We start from the raw sequence: 23,047 nt of genomic DNA, 5'->3' as shown, positions 1-23,047 counted from the left end.
TCATCAACAGAGGAAAGCTGCCCCCTGAGTTGGACACAAGCATCAGACTGTGCTGGGAGATGCACAGAAATGTCTATTTTGAGCCATTATAAATATTACAGTCTATTTGTTTCTACAACCTAATCTATCATAACTAATGCACTGAGTTGGACCAAAAAAAGAAAAAAATGAAAAACGACGTTTTCCATAAAGACCTATATGTGTGCTCTGCAAGAGACTTTCAGTTTCAATTATATCAAGATTCTTTAAATCTGGAGTAAATTTCTAATTTTTGTTTAACTCAATGCTTCTAGTTTTAATGTTTCATATTTAAAATTTAGAACATTAATTTTAAATTTCATATTTCCACAATAATCACTGATAATAGTTTCTCTGGTCAATTGTAAAAATTTAAATTAAAATGACAACTAACACCTACAACGACAACTCAAACTTCCAAACTGGGGAATTATTCAGAAAGTTTTTTTATATTAATTTGATTATCTTTATATTGCAAATTTTAGACATTTTCCTTTATTATTTCTTCTTTTTTTTTGAAATGGAGTTTCGCTCTTCTTGCCCAGCCTGGAGTGCAATGGCACGATATTGGCTCACCACAACCTCCGCCTCCTGGAAAGCGATTCTCCTGCCTCAGCCTCCCGAGTAGCTAGGATTACAGGCATGCCACCATGCCCAGCTAATTTTATATTTTTAGACGAGACGGGGTTTCTCCATGTTGGTCAGGCAGGTCTCAAACTCCCGACCTCAGGTGATCCACCCACCTCAGGCTCCCAGAGTGCTGGGATTACAGGCATAAGCCACCACACCTGGCTGTTCCTTTATTATTTCTTTTCATCCTGAAAGTGGATATACAAATGAAGATTTGGAAAAAAAAAATTACAGAATTTCATGTACTTTATCATGTGTTCATTAAGCAAAGTGGTTTTAATTTATAGCAATTTCACAAAATGTACAGAATAGCCCTCCCTTAGACCATTTCTTATGATGACCCATATAAGCCAACCCTGGATGATAAGTTGTTGCATTATGAAAGGGTTACTGCAGATATCATCTTAATTTTCACATTAAATAAATCTCCCGAGTACCTCAAATTAACATATGCAGATATTAGTAGATGCATTCTTAACAAAACATTTCCTGACTTGTTGATAATTATCTTTCTTAATAAATGCAAGGAGTATTTTATATAAAATTGAGCTATTATGACATCGTTATCTTACAACTGATTGAAAGTGCTGCTACAATCAATCAAACCACTAGGTCTTTTTCCTCCATCCTGTTCGTGCGTTTGACTTTTTGAATCACCTGTCCAAATTGATACAAGAAACTCTCAAGCCCCTTGCTAATATACAGACCTATTCTATCTAAGGCATTATTATAAGTCCCCATCAGCTCCTCACTCCTGATCAAAAAAGAGTACGATTGACTGACCTCTTTAAGGTCAACATTTCTTTTCATAAGCAACCCAAATCATCAGTTTAGTCAATTATTAATCAAATTTTTAGTAAACAAGGACAAGCACAACCACTGACAGCTTCTAGAATTCATGGTTATGCCGCAAAGAGTATCTCACAATATACACATAACTTCGGTCAGATTGTGTTTTACTGAATCTGAGATGCTTCTGTCACTGAGATGATGTACCTTTAACACTTAAAGCAGGCTTCAAGAATTAGTGCAATATCACCTTTCACCATCTTCTACCACAGTAATCTACCATCATGGCATGAAATATCTTCCTTGAGTAATTAAATAATTCCCTAAGAATTGTTAATGTACTAAAGGATTCTATGTCAAAATGTGCAGATTTGTCTAAAAATATTATCCTAACACAGCAGCTTACAGCATTTTCCTTTATACTGCATTTATCTTTTAAACTCTGAAGAACACCCACCATGCCGCTGATTTCCCATGATTTAAATCTGTGCATTATCTCTAGGATAATGGCAGGCAAAAATCATTAAGAACTGTTTAACCACATATATGTATGAACGGACTGCAGAGAGAAATTACAATCTTGGAAAAGATGAAAGATGACAGGAGGCCTTGAAACATCCCCACTCGTATACAATGCATCAGCAGACAAAGATCTAACCGAGCTAGATCCATTCGCAGTGGAAGAAAAGAAAATTGACAAGACTGGCAACTAGAATGTGCTTCAAAGAGAATAGTTTTGATATCAAAGGAGTCTCTTAAAAAATTGATGAAGCATTTGAACATTCTTACAAAGATAAATCTTTAAAAATTACTATGAAAACAAACATAAGATAAAGAATATTATATTGTCTTATCATAAAATGTTTGACCCTCCCCAAAAAAGACTCAGGATTTGATTTGCTCTTTTTAACTAAAATTATAATCTGATTTCTGTGACCTACAAAACAAATAACATAAATTTTCATTTTACTAAGATAAAGTCCCATCAAACCTTCCCCCCTTCCACTTCATTGAAATTCTGTGCCTCTTTTAAACTGGATTCATTTTCAGTGGTCTTTTTCCAGAACCACTTATCCTCAAATAACAAAGACTATATGACTATATATAAATCAATTCTATCTCAAGGTAGGAGATGAATTTGTATCTGCCAAATCACCTCGTACAGAGGACAAAAAGAAACAAGTCCCAGCACTAAGCTCTGGAAGACTCACATCCATGAAATAACAAGAAACATGACTTGAAGTCAATACACTGTCAGGCACAAACTCAATCAAATGGAAGCAGCAAACAGATTCCAAAACCAACAAGACATAATTTTTAAATGGTCCCGTAGCACTGTATTTTTCCATGTAAAAAGGTAGTAAAGAAATGTCCAATTTCTTTCTGTGTCTCTTTACTTTCTAAAACACAATGCTTATCTTGAATCTCATTTATCCCAACACCTTCATATATTAATAATTCCTTCTCTTATCTTTTATCGTAATAGTGTTTTCCATATTTGAGAGATCAATTCCAAACAAGCGTATCAAGGACTTAAAGCTGAATTAATGACAACGTAATGTTTATTGATACTCCCTTTTCAAAATACTTCAGTATAGCTCCAAAGGCTACAGTTATCATTACAACATAATCAATCAGCCAACACACAGACAGAAAATGATCCTGTTCTATGAAATGAATCAGTGACTCTGATTAAACAGCTAATAAACTTCTCTTCCAAGGCATATTAATCAGTGCTCCACAATTACCTTCAGTAGACTATCTTGTAGAATGTTCTGAATGTTGCATAACTTATATGACCGAGATATAATAAATTATACTAATAAAAGGCATAACTTCAAAAATGAACAAATAAAACATACACTATAGATTTTCTGTGGTGGCAGTTACCACATAAATGCTGACAAAAACCTAATTTCGATAATCAACTTACTTTTAAAAAACAAGCAGGAAAACAAACTTAATCCAAAGAATTTGCCAAATTTGTATCTGAGTGGATATAATAGCACGTAGTAAGGAATATAAGCTTTAGAATCAAGCTGCCTGTTTTCAGCTAAATGTTTTCAGCTAAATGTTGTCACCTGTTAGTTATAAGAACTCGTGTACGTTAAATAGCCTTCATTTTTTAAATCTGTTCAATGGAGAGTACAGCATCTCAGCCAACTGTGGAGATGATTATAACTCATTGTATGTGATTATAATGCATACAATGGAGAATCAGTATTTCCCCAAAAAGAAACTGGAGGACTGGCAGTCAAGATCCTCTGCCCTTCCCTTAGCAAATTTACCCAAGCAAGATTAGTTGAATCTTGGATTTTGATCTTCAGTCTTGAGTGTAGTCATATAAAGACGGAAAAAATTATTTGAGCTTATTCACTTTAGCTAGGGCATGGATGAGACTGTCAAATAGTTTCAGCTGCCTAGACACCCTTCTCAGGTCTGACACTGTAGCTTTTGTATTGACTCTGCATGCTACCCAATCTTTTAAACTAATTTTTCTTTTAGTTTCTGTTGCTTAGAACCATATAACCCTAAGTACTATACTACCTTCAGTAGATAGGTGCATATATTAGACAAACGAGGGGAATTTTTTAAAGCTTTAAAATACCACTTCATATTTGCATAGCATTTTACAGTATTCAAAGCACTTTTACTTATTTCATTTGACTTCTGCAATAATCTGCACTCTGTGTAGGAGAGGTATTATATATCATCCCCAAACAAAGGGTTAGAGTCCAGACTAAAAACCAGCTCTGCTCAAAAGCCACCCTTTTCTCACTGTCATATGTTTTGCAAACAAGAAATTTCAATTGCTTGTTTACCTAAATTCAACATTCAGGAATGTAAATAATTTAGTAGAACAAAATACTAGATAGGCACATTGTGCCTAAGAGATTTTATTGTTTAAAACAAAAGCTTTCATTTGATTAACAGTGAAGCAAGTCCCCAGATAATTAAGTGAGAGAATAATCCACCCATAATAGAAACAATGCAAATTCACGGTGTATCAGACTTGGATTCCATCAAATAGAATTTTAGTTACTGAAGGAACAATGTCCTCCCTAAGGAGGCCCTGAAGGTGGTCTGCAGGAGGCTGTGGAAGGAGCTGGAGAGGGAGCTGTTTCCTAGCATAAGCCCAAGACTCCTAACCTCAAAAACTTGTCAGGGAACTCTGCATTCTGTAACTGTCATGCCACCCTACGTCTGAACTTCTCCCTGTCCTAACGCTAAGGTAGCCTCTCCACAGACACACAAAGCTTCTGCAGGCTGAGCAAGGATCACCATCAGCAAGTCAAAGACAGCTCTTTAACTCATTACAGCTTCCTCCCAGGGCCTGAAATCAGCCTGTGTGACTCTGCGTCCTTACAGAGGGTCCTATGAGACTAGCAATTTCTCCTGAACTCCCCAGAAGGGACCAGGCCTGAAAACCAAGTTCCCCAGCTCGATGGGGTGGTGGGCTGGGACAGGCAATGGAGTTCTTATCACAAATTGCCAAACCCACTGACTGGGCCCTGCTCCAAGCTGCACTCCCTCAAAGTCCCAAAACTCCCAATCTCTGTATGGCTGTCTTTCGCAATCATTGTCAATTCCTACTCAAGTAGAATTTATGTTGCCACTTCTTCTTAGAACCACTTTCTTGGAACCCAACTTTCGTATTATCTCCCCTGTGCCTCCTGGAACTCTGACTGTAGAGTTTAAAAACAACAGCTATTTAACTTACCCAAGTTCTTATACCTAACAAGTGGCAAAATTCCTCTCTAATTTCTCTGAATACACAACAGAATTCCTTAACTCCATCCAGTTTTCTCTGTCTCAATGCCCCATTTTCTCTTGCACTCAGAATTTTGTAAAACCACGAAAGCTGGTGAAGTCAGGCACCCTCGGTTGTGGGCTACATATGATATAGTTCCACCTACATTCATTCTTCCTTTGAGTAACCAGTGTATACTGTATAAACAATATCAATAACTTTTAAGGAATCTCTCATTTCTGCAGTACACTCAATTTTTAGGATATACACCAGGATGAAACAAAATTATGACAGATTCCATTTCCCTAGAGTGCCGAAAAAAATCTCTGAAGTTTTTGTTTTAGTAAAAGTCCTGGCACATTTCACTGACAAATTCTGCAATTTAAAGCAAGTTCGGTTTTTCTTCCAGTGTTTGAGTGACAACAGAACTCCAAAAGCAAACTTGAGTCCATTTTTCTCATCACAGCACGACAATAGCTCCCCAGGAAAGAAATTATCATCATGAATCAACTATAAAACACACAACCATTTTAGCCGCCGGAAAGAGGCAGCATTCATGCTGAATATGAGGGCACTTCGGACACTTGAAATGGAAAGAGTTGGACAAAGAAGCAGCTAGGTCAACCCCAGTTAGCATTTTAAAAGATTCACAGGAGAGAAGGGACAAACGGAAGAATTCTTTAAGTCAATGTTTGAGGATTCTTTGCATATCTGGGTGAACATAATTTTAGGTCCAAATGAAAAATAACATATCAAAGGTAAGAAAAAATTCATCTAAAGCCTTAAAGATAAAAGCAATCCACTTGGTTTTATGTGATACAGTATTTGGCTAGGAGCATTTTCAATCTTTCCTACACTTAAAAATTATCTTAATTGCTTACTTTATAACAAGAAAAAATTTAACCTAGTCCAAAGCTTATACTCATATAAATTAAGGCAATGTAATGACAGAATTTTAGTTCATTCTTTGCATAGTGGTAAAGTAACATAGGACTCCAACCGCATGAAATAACTGGGAATCAAAGTTACCATTAGCTGAAAACATTTTACAGATTTTGAACTATACTCTTTTTTTGGCATAAAAAAATTTCCTTAGTGACTCAGGAAGCCATAACATTTTCATCTTGAATAAACCTTAAAAATAAGATCATAGCCAGTTCCTTCAGTTTATAAATGAAGAAATCAAAACAAAGAGGTTAAGTGAACACCTAATTTAGAGTCTGAAAGTAATATCACGGCACACCTACTGAACTTTCCTTCCCTTCTTCACTCTCCCAGGATTCAGGCTATGTACTTATGGCCAAAGTTAAGAGAGGAACAGGATCATCATGATGCATAAATGCTAAAATATTAAAGCTTATAGCCCACATAGTATCTATTGGCTCCATCACAAACTTCTTGGGTCAAGGTTAACTCAATTAACCACCACCTTAAAGATACTTTAAAATAATGATGAAAGTGAGCACTTTTCAGAATTGACAATAGTCCTCAAGTAATATCTGAGAAAATGACCATTTATGGTTCCATCTAACGCCAGTAATTCTGCACAAGGCCTGGAACATAAAACTATCTTAAGCTCAATTGTCAAAGTGAATGTACCTCCCAGCCTTCAATGTGAGACTGCCATTCCTCTAAAACTTCTAACTTTTCCATCTGTCTCTTGGCCTCATTTATGTTGGAACAGACAGCTTTCATGGCTTGGAGGGCTTCCATCACTGCTGCATAGTCACTGTGTTTCCGTGGAGTCCGCTTCAGCAACTCCTGTTTATACACAAAAAAACAAATCGCCCTTTGATCTTCAGCTTTCTGGTACAGCAGGTTCAGACTGACCAGGAAATGGAAACTGCAAAGATCGTGAGAGCCACTTCCATAAGTGACATCATAAATTCCTCTAAGATTAAGATCAAAAACAAAAGTTTGAATCAATGAGTAAGTGTAACCCAAATGCACATTTTTGCAGTCCCTTTAATTTTTCCTCAAACTTACTTCGTTTTTAAAAATTAAGTTAGGTTCCTCCTTTCGAATGGTCAAATACCTTATTGGGAGCATAAATTTTTATGTTTTTAATAATTTGACTTTTGTTCTAACAGAAGCACATCTTTATATGTTAATTTCATTTTTCTAGAGTCTTTAACAGAATAACAAATCTTGAAGTATGTCATAATTTCAAAAATAATTTAGAAATCCTATTTTCTAATATTTTTGAGAAACTATAAAACTATGTCATAAACAAAGTAAAATTTTAAAATAATGTCTTATACTACAACAAGGTAATTTAAAAATTCTACAATACTCCATCATTAAAGGAGCTATTTATTCTGTTTTCCCCAATTACTCAGGCTTATTCTATGTGACGAATGAACTGCCATATACCCCTCAATAGCTTCCTTTTTTGTTTTTGGTATTTAGGGGATTTGGAGGGTCTTTTTATTTATATTTTTCCCATTTATCAAAACTAGAATAATCTTTAATCTCTTAAACATATTGAAAGCCCTTGTTAGTTGTTTAAAAGCACAAAATTAAACATCTTCACCCACTGTCTAGACAGTTGGGACCACATTGCTTTTTAATTAGTCATGTGTTTCCTTACTATGGTTGCCATCATCACGTAACTGACACAATTACAGAAATCCTGAGGCAAGTCTTGAAAAGAATTTTCTAAATTCTCAACAAACAGTGGGAAAATATGCAGTTGTTATATTCTTTTGAGTTCTGTTATTGTTGAAAACTCTGCCATAAACTTGGACCCTAAATTCATTATGTTCACACCTTGTTCTGCAGAGCTAACACCAGAGGAATACATATTATATCACTCCCAAGACAAGGTTTAAAAGTTATGCTGGATCACAAATCCATAAATGAGACATGCAGGCTTCTCTAGAAACTCTAAAGAGTAGAGGCACCACAGGTGCCTCTATGTCAAGTGGTCAAGTCAGTCTGCAGGCCATAATTTGGAGTCCAATTACCTAAGGAGTTGAATATGAATTTACATAATGTGAAATAGTGAGAGAAAACCATCACTCACAATCCCTTGGCCATTACTTGCTAAGAACCCAATGTTGATTGACCAACTCAATAATTTCAAGCTCCACAAATAACATCAATGTATCTTTTCCTAACACTACAGCCTAATCCATATAATATCTTTTCTGAATAAATAAAACCACCCTAAATCAAAGAAAATCCCAGCAGAATTTTTCAGCTGATGGCACAACAGAGACAAATATCAATGCCAATGTATCTACTACCTGAGTTAACAGTTTTTTCATGTTGCTCTGTGGAGACAATCTACCAGAAAAGGGAAAGGTCATCCATCCACTGCTTGAAGGGGCTCTAAACTGACCTTCTGGCTAAGAAAGGATGCATCCACGATGCTTTCTTTTGGGAGGTCAGTTCAAATACCTGAGTTCATCCCTAATCAGAAATGAGTAATTTAGAATAACCACTTTGTCATGATGTAACCTTTTAATCTCCCTACCCCTTCTTAAATCCCCTGGGATTCCAAAATCAGGGTCAGGAATAACTGCAGTTATGAGTACACATGCAAACTGAGTCAAGTCAGAGGTCTGTAGGGATTCTCAGAAAGAAAGGAGACACATTTGCAACAATACTCCCTCTGCAGAACTGGGGACTCCTGTGTCAGCCTCTCTGTGGCTTTTTATGGCTTAAGCAAGCAATGCTAGACTCTTACTTCTTTAATAAGGAACAAATATTTTCAAATAAAATTTACACAGATACCCAATTTATGGAATTGACAAGAGTTGTATTAAACTATATTTTTAGTTCAAATTCAACATTTATTTCTTAAAAAGCAAATCAATAAAAATACTAGTTAATATGCCTCTAGCATTTCTGAGTATTTTGTGAAGTTTAGATGCCAAGTAGTAATTTATATATTAAAATAAATCAGAATCAAATAGATATGAATTATAATGCCTAATACTTATAAAGCACAGACTATGCTAATTGATTTATATAAAATAGTTAACTTAATCATCATTATATAATCCTATATATATGCATATATATGTATTCAGAATACACATGCATACATACATACACACATTCCCATAGGTCTGTGCTATAATTTCATCATCATCATAATCATCATCTCTATTTCATAAATGAAAAACCAAGGCATTAAGAAGTTCGATTACATGCCCTGTAAGCACAATACTTGGGATTTAAACTCAGAGTTCATGTGCTTAACCACTATCCCAGGCTGCCCATCCTGATGTTATGGTTCCAAAAAACGCAGTTTCAAAAATTGCTATCTTGACCTATTCATAGGTCCCTTGCAGTCAGGGCAGTAGTTGGCACCTTACAGTATATTTTTCATAATAAAAATTGTGGTTGCTATAATGAGGCAACAAACCTACAACCATTAGTAGGATGTTTTACATCTTCTAAAGGCAATGTTTTCTTAGCAATCTCATTCCACATTCTATCATTTATTGTCTCATGTGACCCACACTATTCCCTTGAATAATAATTTTAAATCCTAGTTATGCAATTATATAATTTTGACCTTAATTTCATTAGCATCACAAAGTCATCAAAGTTTAAGGAAATCAAAAATATACCAGCAGTGGATTTATTTAAAATAAAAGGCCCTGCAAAATGCTATATAAACTAGTCATAATGAACTTAATGGGATCTACCTTGAAGCTAATGCATTTCCTCTAAATGAAACTTAAACAAGTATGTTTTATACAAAGAGCACCAAAAGCTCTTTCAGTGGCTTTTCCACTGAACATCTGTTTCCTACACTATATATAAATTTGTGACAAAATGGCCACTTTTTTCCAATACTTATGGTCTACGCTTCCTTTAGAATATCAGACTCGTTAAAATAATTTTTTAAAAAGATCATCAGCAAAATATGTAGGTACAAGAAAATGGCTACAATGAGGTAGCACATAAAATACCTTCAAAATAAGAGGGTACTTGCATATTCTTTGTATTGGTGTTACTAAATATCCTTCCAAGGGAACATCTGTGTTCTTCCGTCCTCCAAGCAGCATGCAGTTCTGGGGTGAAAATAATCAAAATTAATTACATCTTTAATAATCTCACGCTGTGAAAATTTCTTCCACCATAAAATGCTAAAAACTAGTGAAAGCATATGTCTTCATATACTTTCTTTCTCTAAGAAGAGCATATTCAGTCACAAACACTCACAGAGAGACAAAGAGAAACACTAGTTACAGAACTGTGTTTTGAATCTGTAACTTAAAAATTAATGCACCTATATTCTCCTGAGTATGAAGTCTGAGGAAAAAGAGATGGGAAAGAGATGGAGAGATGAATGAATGGATGGATTAATGGATGGATAAGTGGTGGATAAACAGATGGTTGACACATAAATAGATAGATTGATTTTGCTTATAAAGAAAGGTATATTATGTTGTAGAAGGGCAAGTATCAAGACAGTTGGGTTCTAACTCAGGCTCTGCAACTGACAAGTGATACAACTTGGGTTGATTTCAGAATTCTAGTTTTCCTCTCCATAAATAGGACAGGTTTTAAGCAAGTGATCTCTGAGTCGCTTTTTTGCTATCACACTGCACCAAAGACACTGGGCAGCTAGTGTCAGAGAAGGAGGTCAGATAGGATTTCCACAGAGGCAAGATGAATGAGGAAATCTCAAAATCAGGAATCAGAGTGGGGTGAAACTGAAGCAGCTTTCATTGATGATAAAGTGGTGGTCAAGAGAAAACTGACTCTGATAAAAAAAAGCCTTTACCTTCATAAACAACATGCAATGAAACAGACTTGAAACTTGCCCAAACCTTCTTTCTGCAGTGCCTACAACAGACAAACTATTTAATAAATATCTAACAGAGGGAAGAGAGAGCCCCTCAAATATCAAACTAAGTTAGCAACTTTCATACTACAATTTTTAAAATACTGTTTCAGGTTCACTGAGAGGAGAGGCTGAGTGTTGATCAGTAAAGGATGCAAAAGGAAGACTGATAGTAGCAGAACAATTTTCTGCTGTTCTGAGCAACCGCATATCAGCCTCAATATGTGTGTCCAAGTCAGCAAAATCAGCACTCTGAATGTAACTTCACCCAGACACCTCAGAAGGCATAGCAGCAAATGCATGCTCTTACGCAAGCATGCTCTTTGGGGGTTTCACTCCCTACTGCAATCGGGTTATCAAAATATTCTTTCAAACTATATATGGTATTTTCCCCCAGAGGAATCCTATGAAACACAACTATCTACGTCTCATTATATTTCCAGTGATATTTCCATTCCAGTATGTTAGCATCTCTGTAAAGCAGCCATCCCCTCACCTACCTCTGGACTGAAGTGTCCTAAAATCACTCAGGGCTGTCTAGCCCACTTTTATTGCCTTGTGTATTAGTACTGTATAGATTGTGAACTCAATTCATAATACCACAGGTTGGCTACCGCTTTAGACTGGCTGACGAGAGCCAGCTCCTTATACATACATGAAGAATATGTTTCCTGACCAGGCACAGTGGCTCACACCTGTAGTCTCAGCACTTTGGGAGGCTGAGGTAAGAGGATCGCTTGAGCTCAGGAGATTGTAGAAAAATGAAAGCACATCAGGAACCAAGAGGAAACATTAAGCTTACCAACATGTGTGTAACTTGGAGTCACTGAAGAAGAAAACAAAGGGTCAGATGAATATTTCTAAAATAATGGCTAAAAACTTCCCAGATTTGATGAAAAATTAATCTATAGATTCAAACAGCTCAACTATAAATAAGAAATGTACAATCATCCCCACACATAAACACATCATTGAACTACTGAAAGAAAAACACAAAGAGAAAATCTAGAAAGCAGCAAAAAAGAGAAAAATGACCCATCATATAAAGTATAACAACCATACAATTATAGCATATGCCTTATCATCAGAAACAATGGAAGCCATAAGGTAGTAGAATGACATTTTCAAAGCGCTGACTGAGAAAAAAATCTACCAGTCAAAAAGTTCTACGTCCAAGTAAAACTATCCTTCAAAAATGAAGGCAAAATAAAGACATTCGCAGATTTAAAAAAAATAAAAAAAGACTGAGCAAAGTTATTGCTAGTAGAAATGAGTTACAAGAAGAAAAAGTACTAAGGGCTGAAAAACCTAATATCAGAGTCAAATACACAGGAAGAAATAAGAGCACCAGAGATGGTAAATGTGTACATAACTATAAAAGACTGTAGAAAAATATAGAAAGCAATAATTGTAACACTGTGTTGTGAAGTTTATAACATATATAATGTAATATATATGGCAATAATAGCACAGTAGAGGAGAGATGAAATGGAACATTTTCCATTTCTACTCAGGAAATATTGAGCCAAATGTCCCCTACTTTTAACTGGAATTAGGTCAGCATTAACCTAATATGGATTTGATATGTTAAGATGCATATTGTAGTTCCTGAGCAATCACCAAAAACACTCCTAATAATATAGTTTAAAAATTGAGAGGAATCAAAATGGTACATAAAAAATGCTTGATTGACACAAAAGTAGGTGGTAAAACAGGAACAGAGAAACAAACAAAAAAGACATGTAGGAAAAAGTAATAAAATGGCACATGTAAATACCATCATATCAATAATTACATTAAAAACAAACAAACTGAGGACCCCAGAGACTGTCAGACTGGACAAAAAGCAGACCCAACAATATGCCATCTGCTAGAGACATTTTAAAGATCATAAATAGCTTGTAAGTAAAATGACTTACAAGTAAGTAAGAAAAAGATATACAAATAGTAAGAGAGCTATCATAGCTATAATATTATTAGGAAAAATAGACTTGAACAAAAGAAATGCCACAAGGACAAAGAAGACCATTTCATGATGATAAATAGAAATATGAATATAACAATTATGAATGCGTGCATATCTAACAGAGTCCCAAAATACAGCAAACAAAAATGGACAGAGTTAAAGGGTAAAATAGATAATTTAATTATACATGGAGATTTCAATATCTCATTCTCAATAATTGAATCGTTAAACAATATGAATAATATGAATAGTAATTCATAGCATTGTCAATGTATGTAATTCATAGCATTGTCTATATATGAATATTATTCACATCATATCATATGAACTAGAAATATAATAAAAGTTATTAAACATAAGAAAGAACATCTACCAAAAAAATCAATAGCAAACATCATACTTAATGCGGAAGGACTAAATGTTTTCCTACTGAGATCAGAAACACGGCACGGGTGCCCACTCTTACCACTTTTATTCAACACTATACTGAAGGTTCTAGCCAGTGCAATAAGGCAAGAAAAAAAATAAGTTATCCACAATGGAAAAGAAGAAGTAAAATCATCTTTATTATCAGATAATTGATCCTATATGCAAAATACCCTAACAAGCTACAAAAGAACTACTTACCAAATACATAAATTTAGATCACAGGACACAAGATCAATAAACAAAAGCCAGTTAAATTTCCATATATTAGCAATGAACAATTTTAAAATGGCATAAGATAATTTCAATCACAATAGCATCAAAAGTGGAAAAACAAAGGAAAAAAAAGTAAGTACAAGACCTGAATACAGATTTCTTACATATGACAAAAAAAGCACGGTCATAACAGAGAAAAATGTAATAAATTAGACATCATCAAAATTTAAAACTTCTGATTTTAAAAAGATGATACTTTAAAAATGAACAGACAAACAACACTGAGAGGAAATATTTGCATATTATATACCTGATATAGGACTTATATCTGAAATAACAAACATTTACAGCTCAATATACAATAAACATCCCAATTTTTAAATGGGTAAAAGATTTGAATAAACATTTCACTAAAGGAGACATGAAGAGTTAATAAGCACATGAAAGCATGCTTAATGTAATTAGTCACTGGCAAAATACAAATTTAAACCACCGTGAGATAGCACTACACACCCACTAGCATGGCTATAATCAGAAAAACTGAAAATGCCAAGTGTTGGCAAAGATATAGAGAAACTGGAATCCTCATGCATTGCCAGTAAATATGGCACAGCCACAGTGACAAATAGTTTGGCAGTTTCTTAATTAGTTAAACATGAGCTTATCATACAACACAGGCATCAATTACACGTTTAATGTCTACACAAAAGAATAAAAACATTATGTCCATTCAAAGACTTGAACATAAATGCTGATAACAGCATTATTTATAGGAGCCCAAACTGGAACCAGACCCAATTTTCATTAACTGGTAAATAGATAAACAAAATACAGCATATCCATACAGTGGAACAGTATTTTGCAATTAAAATGAAAGAAAATGGATACATTCTATAGCAAGAATGAACTTTGAAAACATTTTACTAAGTTAAAGAAGTCAGGCACAAAAGATTGCATTGTATGATTCCACTTATATAAAATATCCAGAAAAGGCATTCTATAGGGATGAAAACAAATCAGTGTATGCCTGGTGCTAACGGTGGGCACAGAGATAGGCTGTAAAGGGACATGAAGGTCTTTCTGAGGTGACAAAAATGATCTAAAACTGAATTTGGGGGATGGCTGTGCAACTCCACACTCTGCTAAATATCACTGAATCACACAATTATAATCTGCTCCTCACTAGCGATTAGTTTGCCCGTGACAGCCAAAATATGCATTTGTTTGTGCTAACCTAAAGAAATTAAACACATATTCTTGTTGTTTTTATGAAAACAAAATAAGAAATGTATGTAGGAGAAAGGTTAAATTTTACACTTATTTTCTACCATATCCACGATTTTCTTCCTTCCTGTCACTGCCCTACTTACAGCTCTCTCAGCAGAAGTAAAGGACGCCCTAGGGAACTGGGGCTATAAAGCAGTGATGAACTCTGGCAGAAGCTCCTGTCTCGCTAGGAACTTGTGGGGTCTCACAGATAATTCATAATCAACCACGAGGGGGCATTAGCAGTACTTCCCCAAACACAAGCTGATCCCAGCTCTCACGTTTATTTTCATCAAAGGACTCTTGCTTCCTCGCCTGGGGATGCTAACAGAGGTATCCCACAGATTTTTACACCATATTGATGCTATTCCTTGGCTCTCACTGGATCTAGCAACACATATCAACATACAGTAACACATAAATATACACTTACCAAAAGAAATGTCCGGATTGTTCTTATTTTGTTGAGTTCAAGAAGTAATTTTTGTGCCTTCTCATGGTTACTACAATATTCATCATAGATACGAAACTTGTCTTTCTGTGAATTCATGTAAGAATAAATTAGTCATTTTCTTCACCATTCTGCAATTTTAACCTATGTGATATGCGTAAAGAAACTTCACTGAGTGTTTACTACGTTTTAAGAGCTATACTGCGTGTATACAGCTATATATAAGTTTTGTTTATTTTCCCTGGCCCATGAAGAACAGCCTAAAAAGGGAGATAGACGTATATCAGTTATACTCCATTGTGATGAATTCAAGTAGACAAATGAACCAAAGGGTGGCAAAGCACAGAAAAGAGAGGGCTGAGCTTTGCCATGAGGATTCAGTTACAGCTTAAAAAGAGGAAGAAATTACATACATATTCTTGCTGTTATTTATGAAAACTGAATAAGGAATGCATGTAGAAGAAAGATCAATCAATCTGAGCAAGGTCCAGTATATGAATCCATGATTCCTAGGCAGGGAGACGGAATAAAGTCATTTAGATGAAGGCAAAAGGAAGTGCCAGATCATATAGAAATAGAGAAACACAGGACCCTGCAGTTCATATACACCAGTCTAGACAGTTGTGCTTAAGAGAGACACTGACAACCTGAAGAATATCTAGCAACAAGCAACTAAGAGAATGAGAGACCCTGAGGACACCACATCTGAGAGGCTGTTTCAGAGAGTCATATTTGTAGGTATAGAAAAGTCAGGAAATCATGCATACTTTCAAACAGCGTTATGTTGTAAAGGACTGACAGTCCTATGTAGCTCCAAATATAAAACTAGGATCTTTAGGTGGATGTCGCAAGGCAGTGGTGGATGTCGCAAGGGCAGTGATGGGCAGATTTGGGATCAACACAGAGATTTTCTAACAGTTAGAGCTGTCACTAAAGTAGGAACAAAATAAACAGCCTTCATAGATAAATAGGAGATATTCTTTTAAAACAAGAGGATTTGTACCATCATGATCTCTAAGCTCCCTTCTATTTGTAAGATTTTCTCAAAGTGCCTTATCACCAAAAGAGTACCAATAAAAGAAAGACACAAAAAATTTACTGATCAAATGTTAGAACAAAAGTGCGCCCATTGAAATTTTGAAGGCATGCATTTAGAAACATTAAGTGCTACTTTATATAACCAGCAGAAAATGTATTGAATCACTTATCTCAAGAAATGATATGAGCCAGAAAAAAAATAAACTTCAGAAATAGTTTAGCTAAATTCAGGGATGACAGATTCATAAGGTGTTACTAAGGAAATGGATGTCAGGGTGCAAGATTCCCAGGCACAGCCCTGGACTGAGATAGCAACTACTCCAGCTGGCAGAAGATTCTGATTCTTTTGATTCTTTCGTGAAATAAAGCAGGCTTAAGTGAGCGGACACAAACACCCGTGGCTTCCAGCTGTGCCCAAGAAAAACACAGCTTGATCTTCCTATACCCAATGAGACTCTCCTTTTAATATAATTATTTTTATGAAATATTTTCTGACTATAAAAAGAACACAGAGTCTGCTCATTACATAAAGACAGATTTTGAAACTACTATCAAAACCTTTCTAAAAGACTAGATGGAAAATTAAAAATATACAAAATTTTATTTCTATCACTAAATACGCTTGCACATTTTTAAACAAAACATTAATTGTCTAGCATTTTGATAAATACATGGATTCATATTGGTATTCTCAAAATTAGCATCAGCGTAACGGTATACATAGCAGCATACTTTTTTTTTTTTTTTTTTTTTGGTGTGAATGCCCTTTAGTTCTGAAAACAATTTTCATTACACAGTTGTCTTTTTATTTTGCAAATTAATTGCATAAATAATTTCAGGCATCATTTATAAAGAGATGAAAATGATCATACAGGCACAGGATGTGTAATTTGAAACAACTGAGTACTGGCTGGTTATTGCATCTGCACTGCTCAGTACAATCTTCTGAGAAACCATCCTTGGGGAAAATTCCTGCTACTGGGTTTATTCAACTCCAGGTTTGTCACAAGTTGATTAACAAGGGAACATTCTGACTAATAAAAGGCTCATCGTGCCATTATAGGAATGAGGATTTTCTGTCTCAAAAGAAAAATGCTCTATGTTTGAGAGAAACATAAAAATTCATTCATTATGAACAGCCTGAATATTCATTAGAATTCAAAGCTACAGAGGATGCGAAGAACTAACTTGTCGGGGAAAAGAAAAGGCTGTTTATTCTTCAGTAAAATGGATGATGTGAGGCACTCTCCCCTTTTCTGGCTCTAAGTGGAAGATCTCATTGGCCTTAAAAGACCTTAAACTTTTGGTGTCAGATTTTACTTCTAATACTGAATTCACACATACCACTATGCCAAGAGCTAAATCTCAAAATCTAGGGGAAAAGAACTTTTAAAATAAAAAGAAATTTATCCTACAAAGTGAAGAAAGCAGGTTCCCACTTCTTGTTGAGCATTAGGTTCGGGGTGTAAGCATTCTTCCACGACTTTTAAGAATTCTTTATGTACTGCAAGGATGTCTTCAATGTTTGAGAACAACATCTGTAAATAAACAAATGTGTAAGTAAGCTCAGTAGTGAAGCAATTTTTTTAAGTCTGTGATAACATAGTATTCTCTCTCCAACCTGAAAACCGCACATCCATGCCTTCCTCCCACCTTGCCGGCAGAGCCTCAATTTTGTCTGGACTTCCCCTCCACGCCGCCGACACAACTCTGGGAACCAGAAGCCCATGGCTGGCTCTCCGGGCAAGGCCTCGGTTGCCCAATCCAAGCCAGGTATCCCACTCCCTTCTCAAAGCTGGGCTGCATGGAAACCAGCAGAGTTGCCGGCAGGCTTTTCTGGAAAGGGCATCTATGCTCCTAAGAAGGGCATACCAGAATGGACAGTCCTCTTTTCCCTCTGGAAGGTGCCACATGTAGAAGTAAAAGCTGGGACAGCTCTGCAGCTACAGGAAGAGCCAGCTTGAGCACAAAGCTGATAACCTGGGTGGCAGTGATTAGCTGGAGAGGATGTAGCAACCTTGCTGGCCTCTCTGGGTCACAGGTGCTAAACCTTCTCCTCTGCTTGGAGTCCCTGATATGTGAGCCAAAGTGTCTTCAATTCAATTTCAGTAAGAGGATTCTTTAGCTTACAACCAAAAGCAAGCTAACTAAAATACTCTCCTGGGAGGAAAATTTTAAAGTTAGTTATTTTACTCATGGGGAAATAGAGTCAGAAGAACCTTTAAAAATCCTTAGAATGTTTTCTATTTCCAGCAAAATAAAACAGTAAGTTAGCATCATAAATATCAGGAATAGTACATACAATTTAAATGACTAATCATTATAGTATAATTAATTTTCATTTACCATCCTTTTTTTTCAAGACTGTTCACAGTTTTCCTTCCTTGCAGTTTAAAAGAAACGATTATATGTCTGTTTCTGAATTAAGGATATTATGTGGAATGAACCATTGAAATATTTTGTTCTTCAGTGATCACAGAGACTGGAAGTCACGTTTGCCCACACCCTGCCTTCCTGAGCCACCTCTAACAATCCTCTTATACGGCTCAGCTCCCTCCTTCTCCAAAACATTGAGGTTCTTAGCCTCCAATTCATTTTATTTATTTATTTATTTATTTATTTTGAGACAGAGTCTCACTCCTGTTGCCCAGGCTGGAGTGCAACGGCGCCATCTCAGCTCACCAACACCTCCGCTTCCTGGGTTCAAGCAATTCTCCTGCCTCAGCCTCCAGAGTAGCTAGGATTACACGCATGTGCTACCATGGCTGGCTAATTTTGTATTTTTAGTAGATACGGGGTTTCTCCATGTTGGTCAGGCTGGTCTCGAACTCCTGACCTTGGGTGATCCTCCCACCTCGGCCTCCCAAAGTGCTGGGATTACAGGCATAAGCCACCACACCTCCAATTTATTTTCCTTCGTCTGTTTAAATGTTCCCAAGGCCTTGGTTGAAAAAAAAAAACAACTCTATGACTTCTCTGCCATTCTCTCAATCTTCCATCTCTTTTCCTAAGCCGTATTTCTCCTTTTTAAAATTATTACCAATACAACTGACTGGAACAGCAACTTGTAGTGGAACTGCCGATCAACTGAAGGGCTGTGAAGTACCATGGCACCAGCAAAATTTATCTATAGGAAACTCATGCTCAGGTTGAAGGCCAGTTGTACCTCCTCACCTTCACTGTTTCTTCTGTCACATTTTTGTCAACTTTTGATGCTGCACACTGGTTCATTCTGTGTAAGAATGCCTGCATGAAACAAGAAGACATTATGAAGGTAACATTAGGTTAATAAAATGACTGGGTGTTGAGTAGAATTAAACTAATTTCTTTACAACAAACCAAAGTGTAATACTCCATTTGTTGAGTATAATAGTTTTGTTGTAACACAGAAACCCTTGTGCATTGCTGTTCCTCTCTGGGAATTATACTTCCATTACCATGTTGGGGTAGAGCCAGAAATCATCAAGTATATGTAAGTTAAATTTATCCACCAGGATCTCAAAGTTGTGAAGTAAGCATTTAGAGTCAGATGTTTCCTAAACTTCTAAGACTTGCAAAGCACAAGACCAAAATTTAATGGAAAATGGCATTTCTAATAACACAACAAAAGGGCCAGAGATTCTGAAGTGATCCTCTTCGAAATTAGAGATAGATAAATAGATAGAAGATAGGTAGGTAGGTTGAGTGATTGATAAAATAGATGATAGATAGATAGATAGATAGCTATCCCTGCCACTATGTCCCAGGAAGACATTTCAAGAAGGAATGAAAGAATTTCCTTTCCCCTCTATCGCCCACCCCCAGCCTTTTAAGAAGCCAGAATTTAAATTTCTGGGTTCAGGTCCGGGCTCTCCATACCTCTATGGTAGGCAAATAAGCCCTTTAGTAATTCAAAGATTTGGACTCTTCTCAGTGGTCATTAAGTTTTGACCAATGGCTAAACAGGCTATTATTTTCACAAATTAAAAAAGAGTAGAATAATTTCATTATATTGAGCCTTGAAAAAGAAAGTTTAGGGGAGAAAAAGGAGAAGAGAATTTCCATCTAGCAAATTTCATTTATGTCCTCAAGACACCATCCATTATCACCCTCAGGACATGGCTAATAAGAGTATAAAATGGTACAACATTTCAGAGGGCAAATTGACAGTATATCTCAAATTTTTAAATGGGTATTTCCAGCCAGTATGGTGGCTCATGTCTATACTCCTAGCGCTTTGGGAGTCCCAGGCAGGATCCCTTAAGGCCAGGAGTTTGAGGTCAGCCTCGGCAACATAGCAAGACCTTGTCTTTACAAAGATTTTTAAAGTTTGCTGGGCGTGGTGGCACACACCTGTAGTCCTAGTTACTTAAGAGGCTGAGGTGGGAGGATCACTTGAGCCCAGAAGTTTGAGGCTGCAGGGAGCCATAGTCACACGCACCACTATACTCCAGTCTGGGTGACAGAGTAAGATCCTATCTCAAAAGATAAAGATAAAAATAAATGGGCATTTTCTTGAACCCAGAAATACTACTTCTAGGACTTTATTCTAAGAAAAATATTCAAACAAGGGGATTCATTGTATTGATTACCAAAATGGAAAAATTGGAAACAATCTAAATGACCATCAATAAAAGAATCACTAAGCATATTATGATATATTCAAATTATAGACTACTATAGCAAAAGTGCAATCATAAATGGAATGTGATGAAAACTATATATACACATACATGTGTATACGAGATGTCTATAAAATACTGTCTGGTGAAAACATTTATTAAGTGGCATACTTGCTACATACATACATATAGGCAGATGCATAAGAATATATACAGATATACAAATGGATAATATCGGTGTGTGCTAATGTTGAGAAAAATGTAGGCGGCATTTACCAAAACGCAATGGGTAGTTCCTTTTAGGTAATAGGAAATTGACCTTTGTACACTTTCTAATTTTTGTAATATTTAGCTATAAGCATGTTATAACTTATATCAAAAGAGGAACAAGACTATTTAAAATAAAACTAATGAGCCACAAGATCTCACTCCTAGCATGACCTTCAGAACCACATTTATTCCTGATTCAACCAGTTCATGTTTCAGATTCTGTAACTACAATGTCAGATCAGAAGGAATAGCCTCAACTCTTCAACATCAGCTGAAATAAATAAAATGAACATGTATTGGATATCAATCTAATTTGTCTATTGGGAACAAGTGATATAATTTTTGAACTCTTATCTAAAGTTAAGGATAATTGGTGAAAAAATTAGAATTTTCTAACTTTTTAAGTACTCATTTTATTAGTATTATTCTGTTTAATTTTTTGCTTTAGTTTTGTTTTTCTTGAATATTTTCCACATACTCATCGCAAAAATGTTCTTTAATCTCATTCCATTTACTCTTAAAATAACATGGTGGTTTATTTGCCTAGTTTACATAGTTTACATTTCATATTGACCACATAGTAAACAGGTAACCTCTCGTGCAAGCAAAGCTTAAACTTCACCTCTACATTTATAAACCTTTTCTTCATAAACTGAACTCAGTCACATTCTGAAATGGATAAATTAAAGTGAGGAAGTAGTAACAATGCATCAAAATATGAGTTAGAATGGAACATACAAACTAAGAAAGTAAACCATGTCTTTATCTGACTTTTTATCTTCTTATCCTCCGTGACAATATGGAACTTTTTGTTTAATTGTATATGAAAGGAAATCTGGAACTTGTTAGCATTTCTGACCAAGCATTTCTTTTTCCCAAGGTCCTCATTTTATACAACAGTGAAGGCAGATTTTAGATGTTTGCTGAGAACGCAAAATCATGAAAACGATTTGACATTTTTTATGAGAGGTTTAAATCTTCCTTCCTAAAGCTAGGAATAAATAGGTAATCTCAAAATCATCCTTTAACAACCAGCATCTATAGTGTCCTTTCAGACTCTGTTGTCATATTTAATCCTTCTTATATCAATCAAGGAAGCATTAGTAGCCTAGTCACAAAAATACATGAAGGATTCTACACATTGTTTTATCTCTGCATTCATTCCCACTTGTCCAAAATTTCATCAGAATCAGATAATCTTCATCTTGACACACATATATTTGAAATCAAGCAGTGGAAAATAGCTTTTTTATGCTAGTGGGTTTCAAACTTTTTCTTGTGTTTAAGACTTGGAGAGTTACTTCCAAATGCAGATTCCTATCCCCAGAGGTCTGACTCAGCAGATTAATTTAGGACCCAGAAATCTACATTTTGAGCAGGACCTCTATGTGATTCTGATGTAGTTGGTCCAGAGATCATCTTCTGATGAACAATTCTTTATGTTTATTCTTTTAAAGACTAAAACAAAAAGCAGACTTTGAGAAATAAATGAGTCTTAACAGGAAAATCGAGTTTACTTATTTCACTTTGACTTTCAATTCAATGTTAAACAGTGGTTGTTTCTATACAACACCCTCTCACCCAACCACTTGGGGATGCTGGCACCCCGCAGAGGACGCGCCTCCCACCCATGCAAATCACAATCAAGGCTGCATATAACAGGTCGCAATAATCTCTGAAGGGTAGGGAGATGCAGACACTACACAGGTGAGTCAAAGACAGGCTAAGTTGCATTCAGAGGAAGTGAGGCTCTCGCATATGCCGCCCCCCCGCACCCCGAGGATCTTTCATGTGTGTGAACATGTGCTCCACTCACCAG

General features: G+C 35.8%; 1 protein-coding gene across 7 annotated transcripts in view; it reads right to left on the bottom strand.

Annotated features, from left to right (window-relative positions):
• Positions 1-23,047, bottom strand: part of PREX2 (phosphatidylinositol-3,4,5-trisphosphate dependent Rac exchange factor 2) — a 284,958-nt gene that overhangs the window by 199,489 nt on the left and 62,422 nt on the right. For all 7 annotated transcript variants that reach the window (XM_519798.8, XM_016959541.4, XM_016959542.4 and 4 more), the window contains exons 2-6: positions 19,532-19,603; positions 17,773-17,895; positions 15,302-15,406; positions 10,117-10,218; positions 6,788-6,949 (exon numbers count right to left, since the gene is read on the bottom strand). In XM_519798.8, the coding sequence (XP_519798.3) occupies positions 6,788-6,949; positions 10,117-10,218; positions 15,302-15,406; positions 17,773-17,895; positions 19,532-19,603 (564 nt within the window). The remainder of the gene's footprint in view (positions 1-6,787; positions 6,950-10,116; positions 10,219-15,301; positions 15,407-17,772; positions 17,896-19,531; positions 19,604-23,047) is intronic.

Source organism: Pan troglodytes, chromosome 7, assembly GCF_028858775.2.
Source record: "Pan troglodytes isolate AG18354 chromosome 7, NHGRI_mPanTro3-v2.0_pri, whole genome shotgun sequence".
Classification (NCBI taxonomy): domain Eukaryota; kingdom Metazoa; phylum Chordata; class Mammalia; order Primates; family Hominidae; genus Pan; species Pan troglodytes.
The sequence above is the reverse complement of the archived record's forward strand: the minus strand, read 5'-3'. Positions and strand labels throughout refer to the sequence as shown.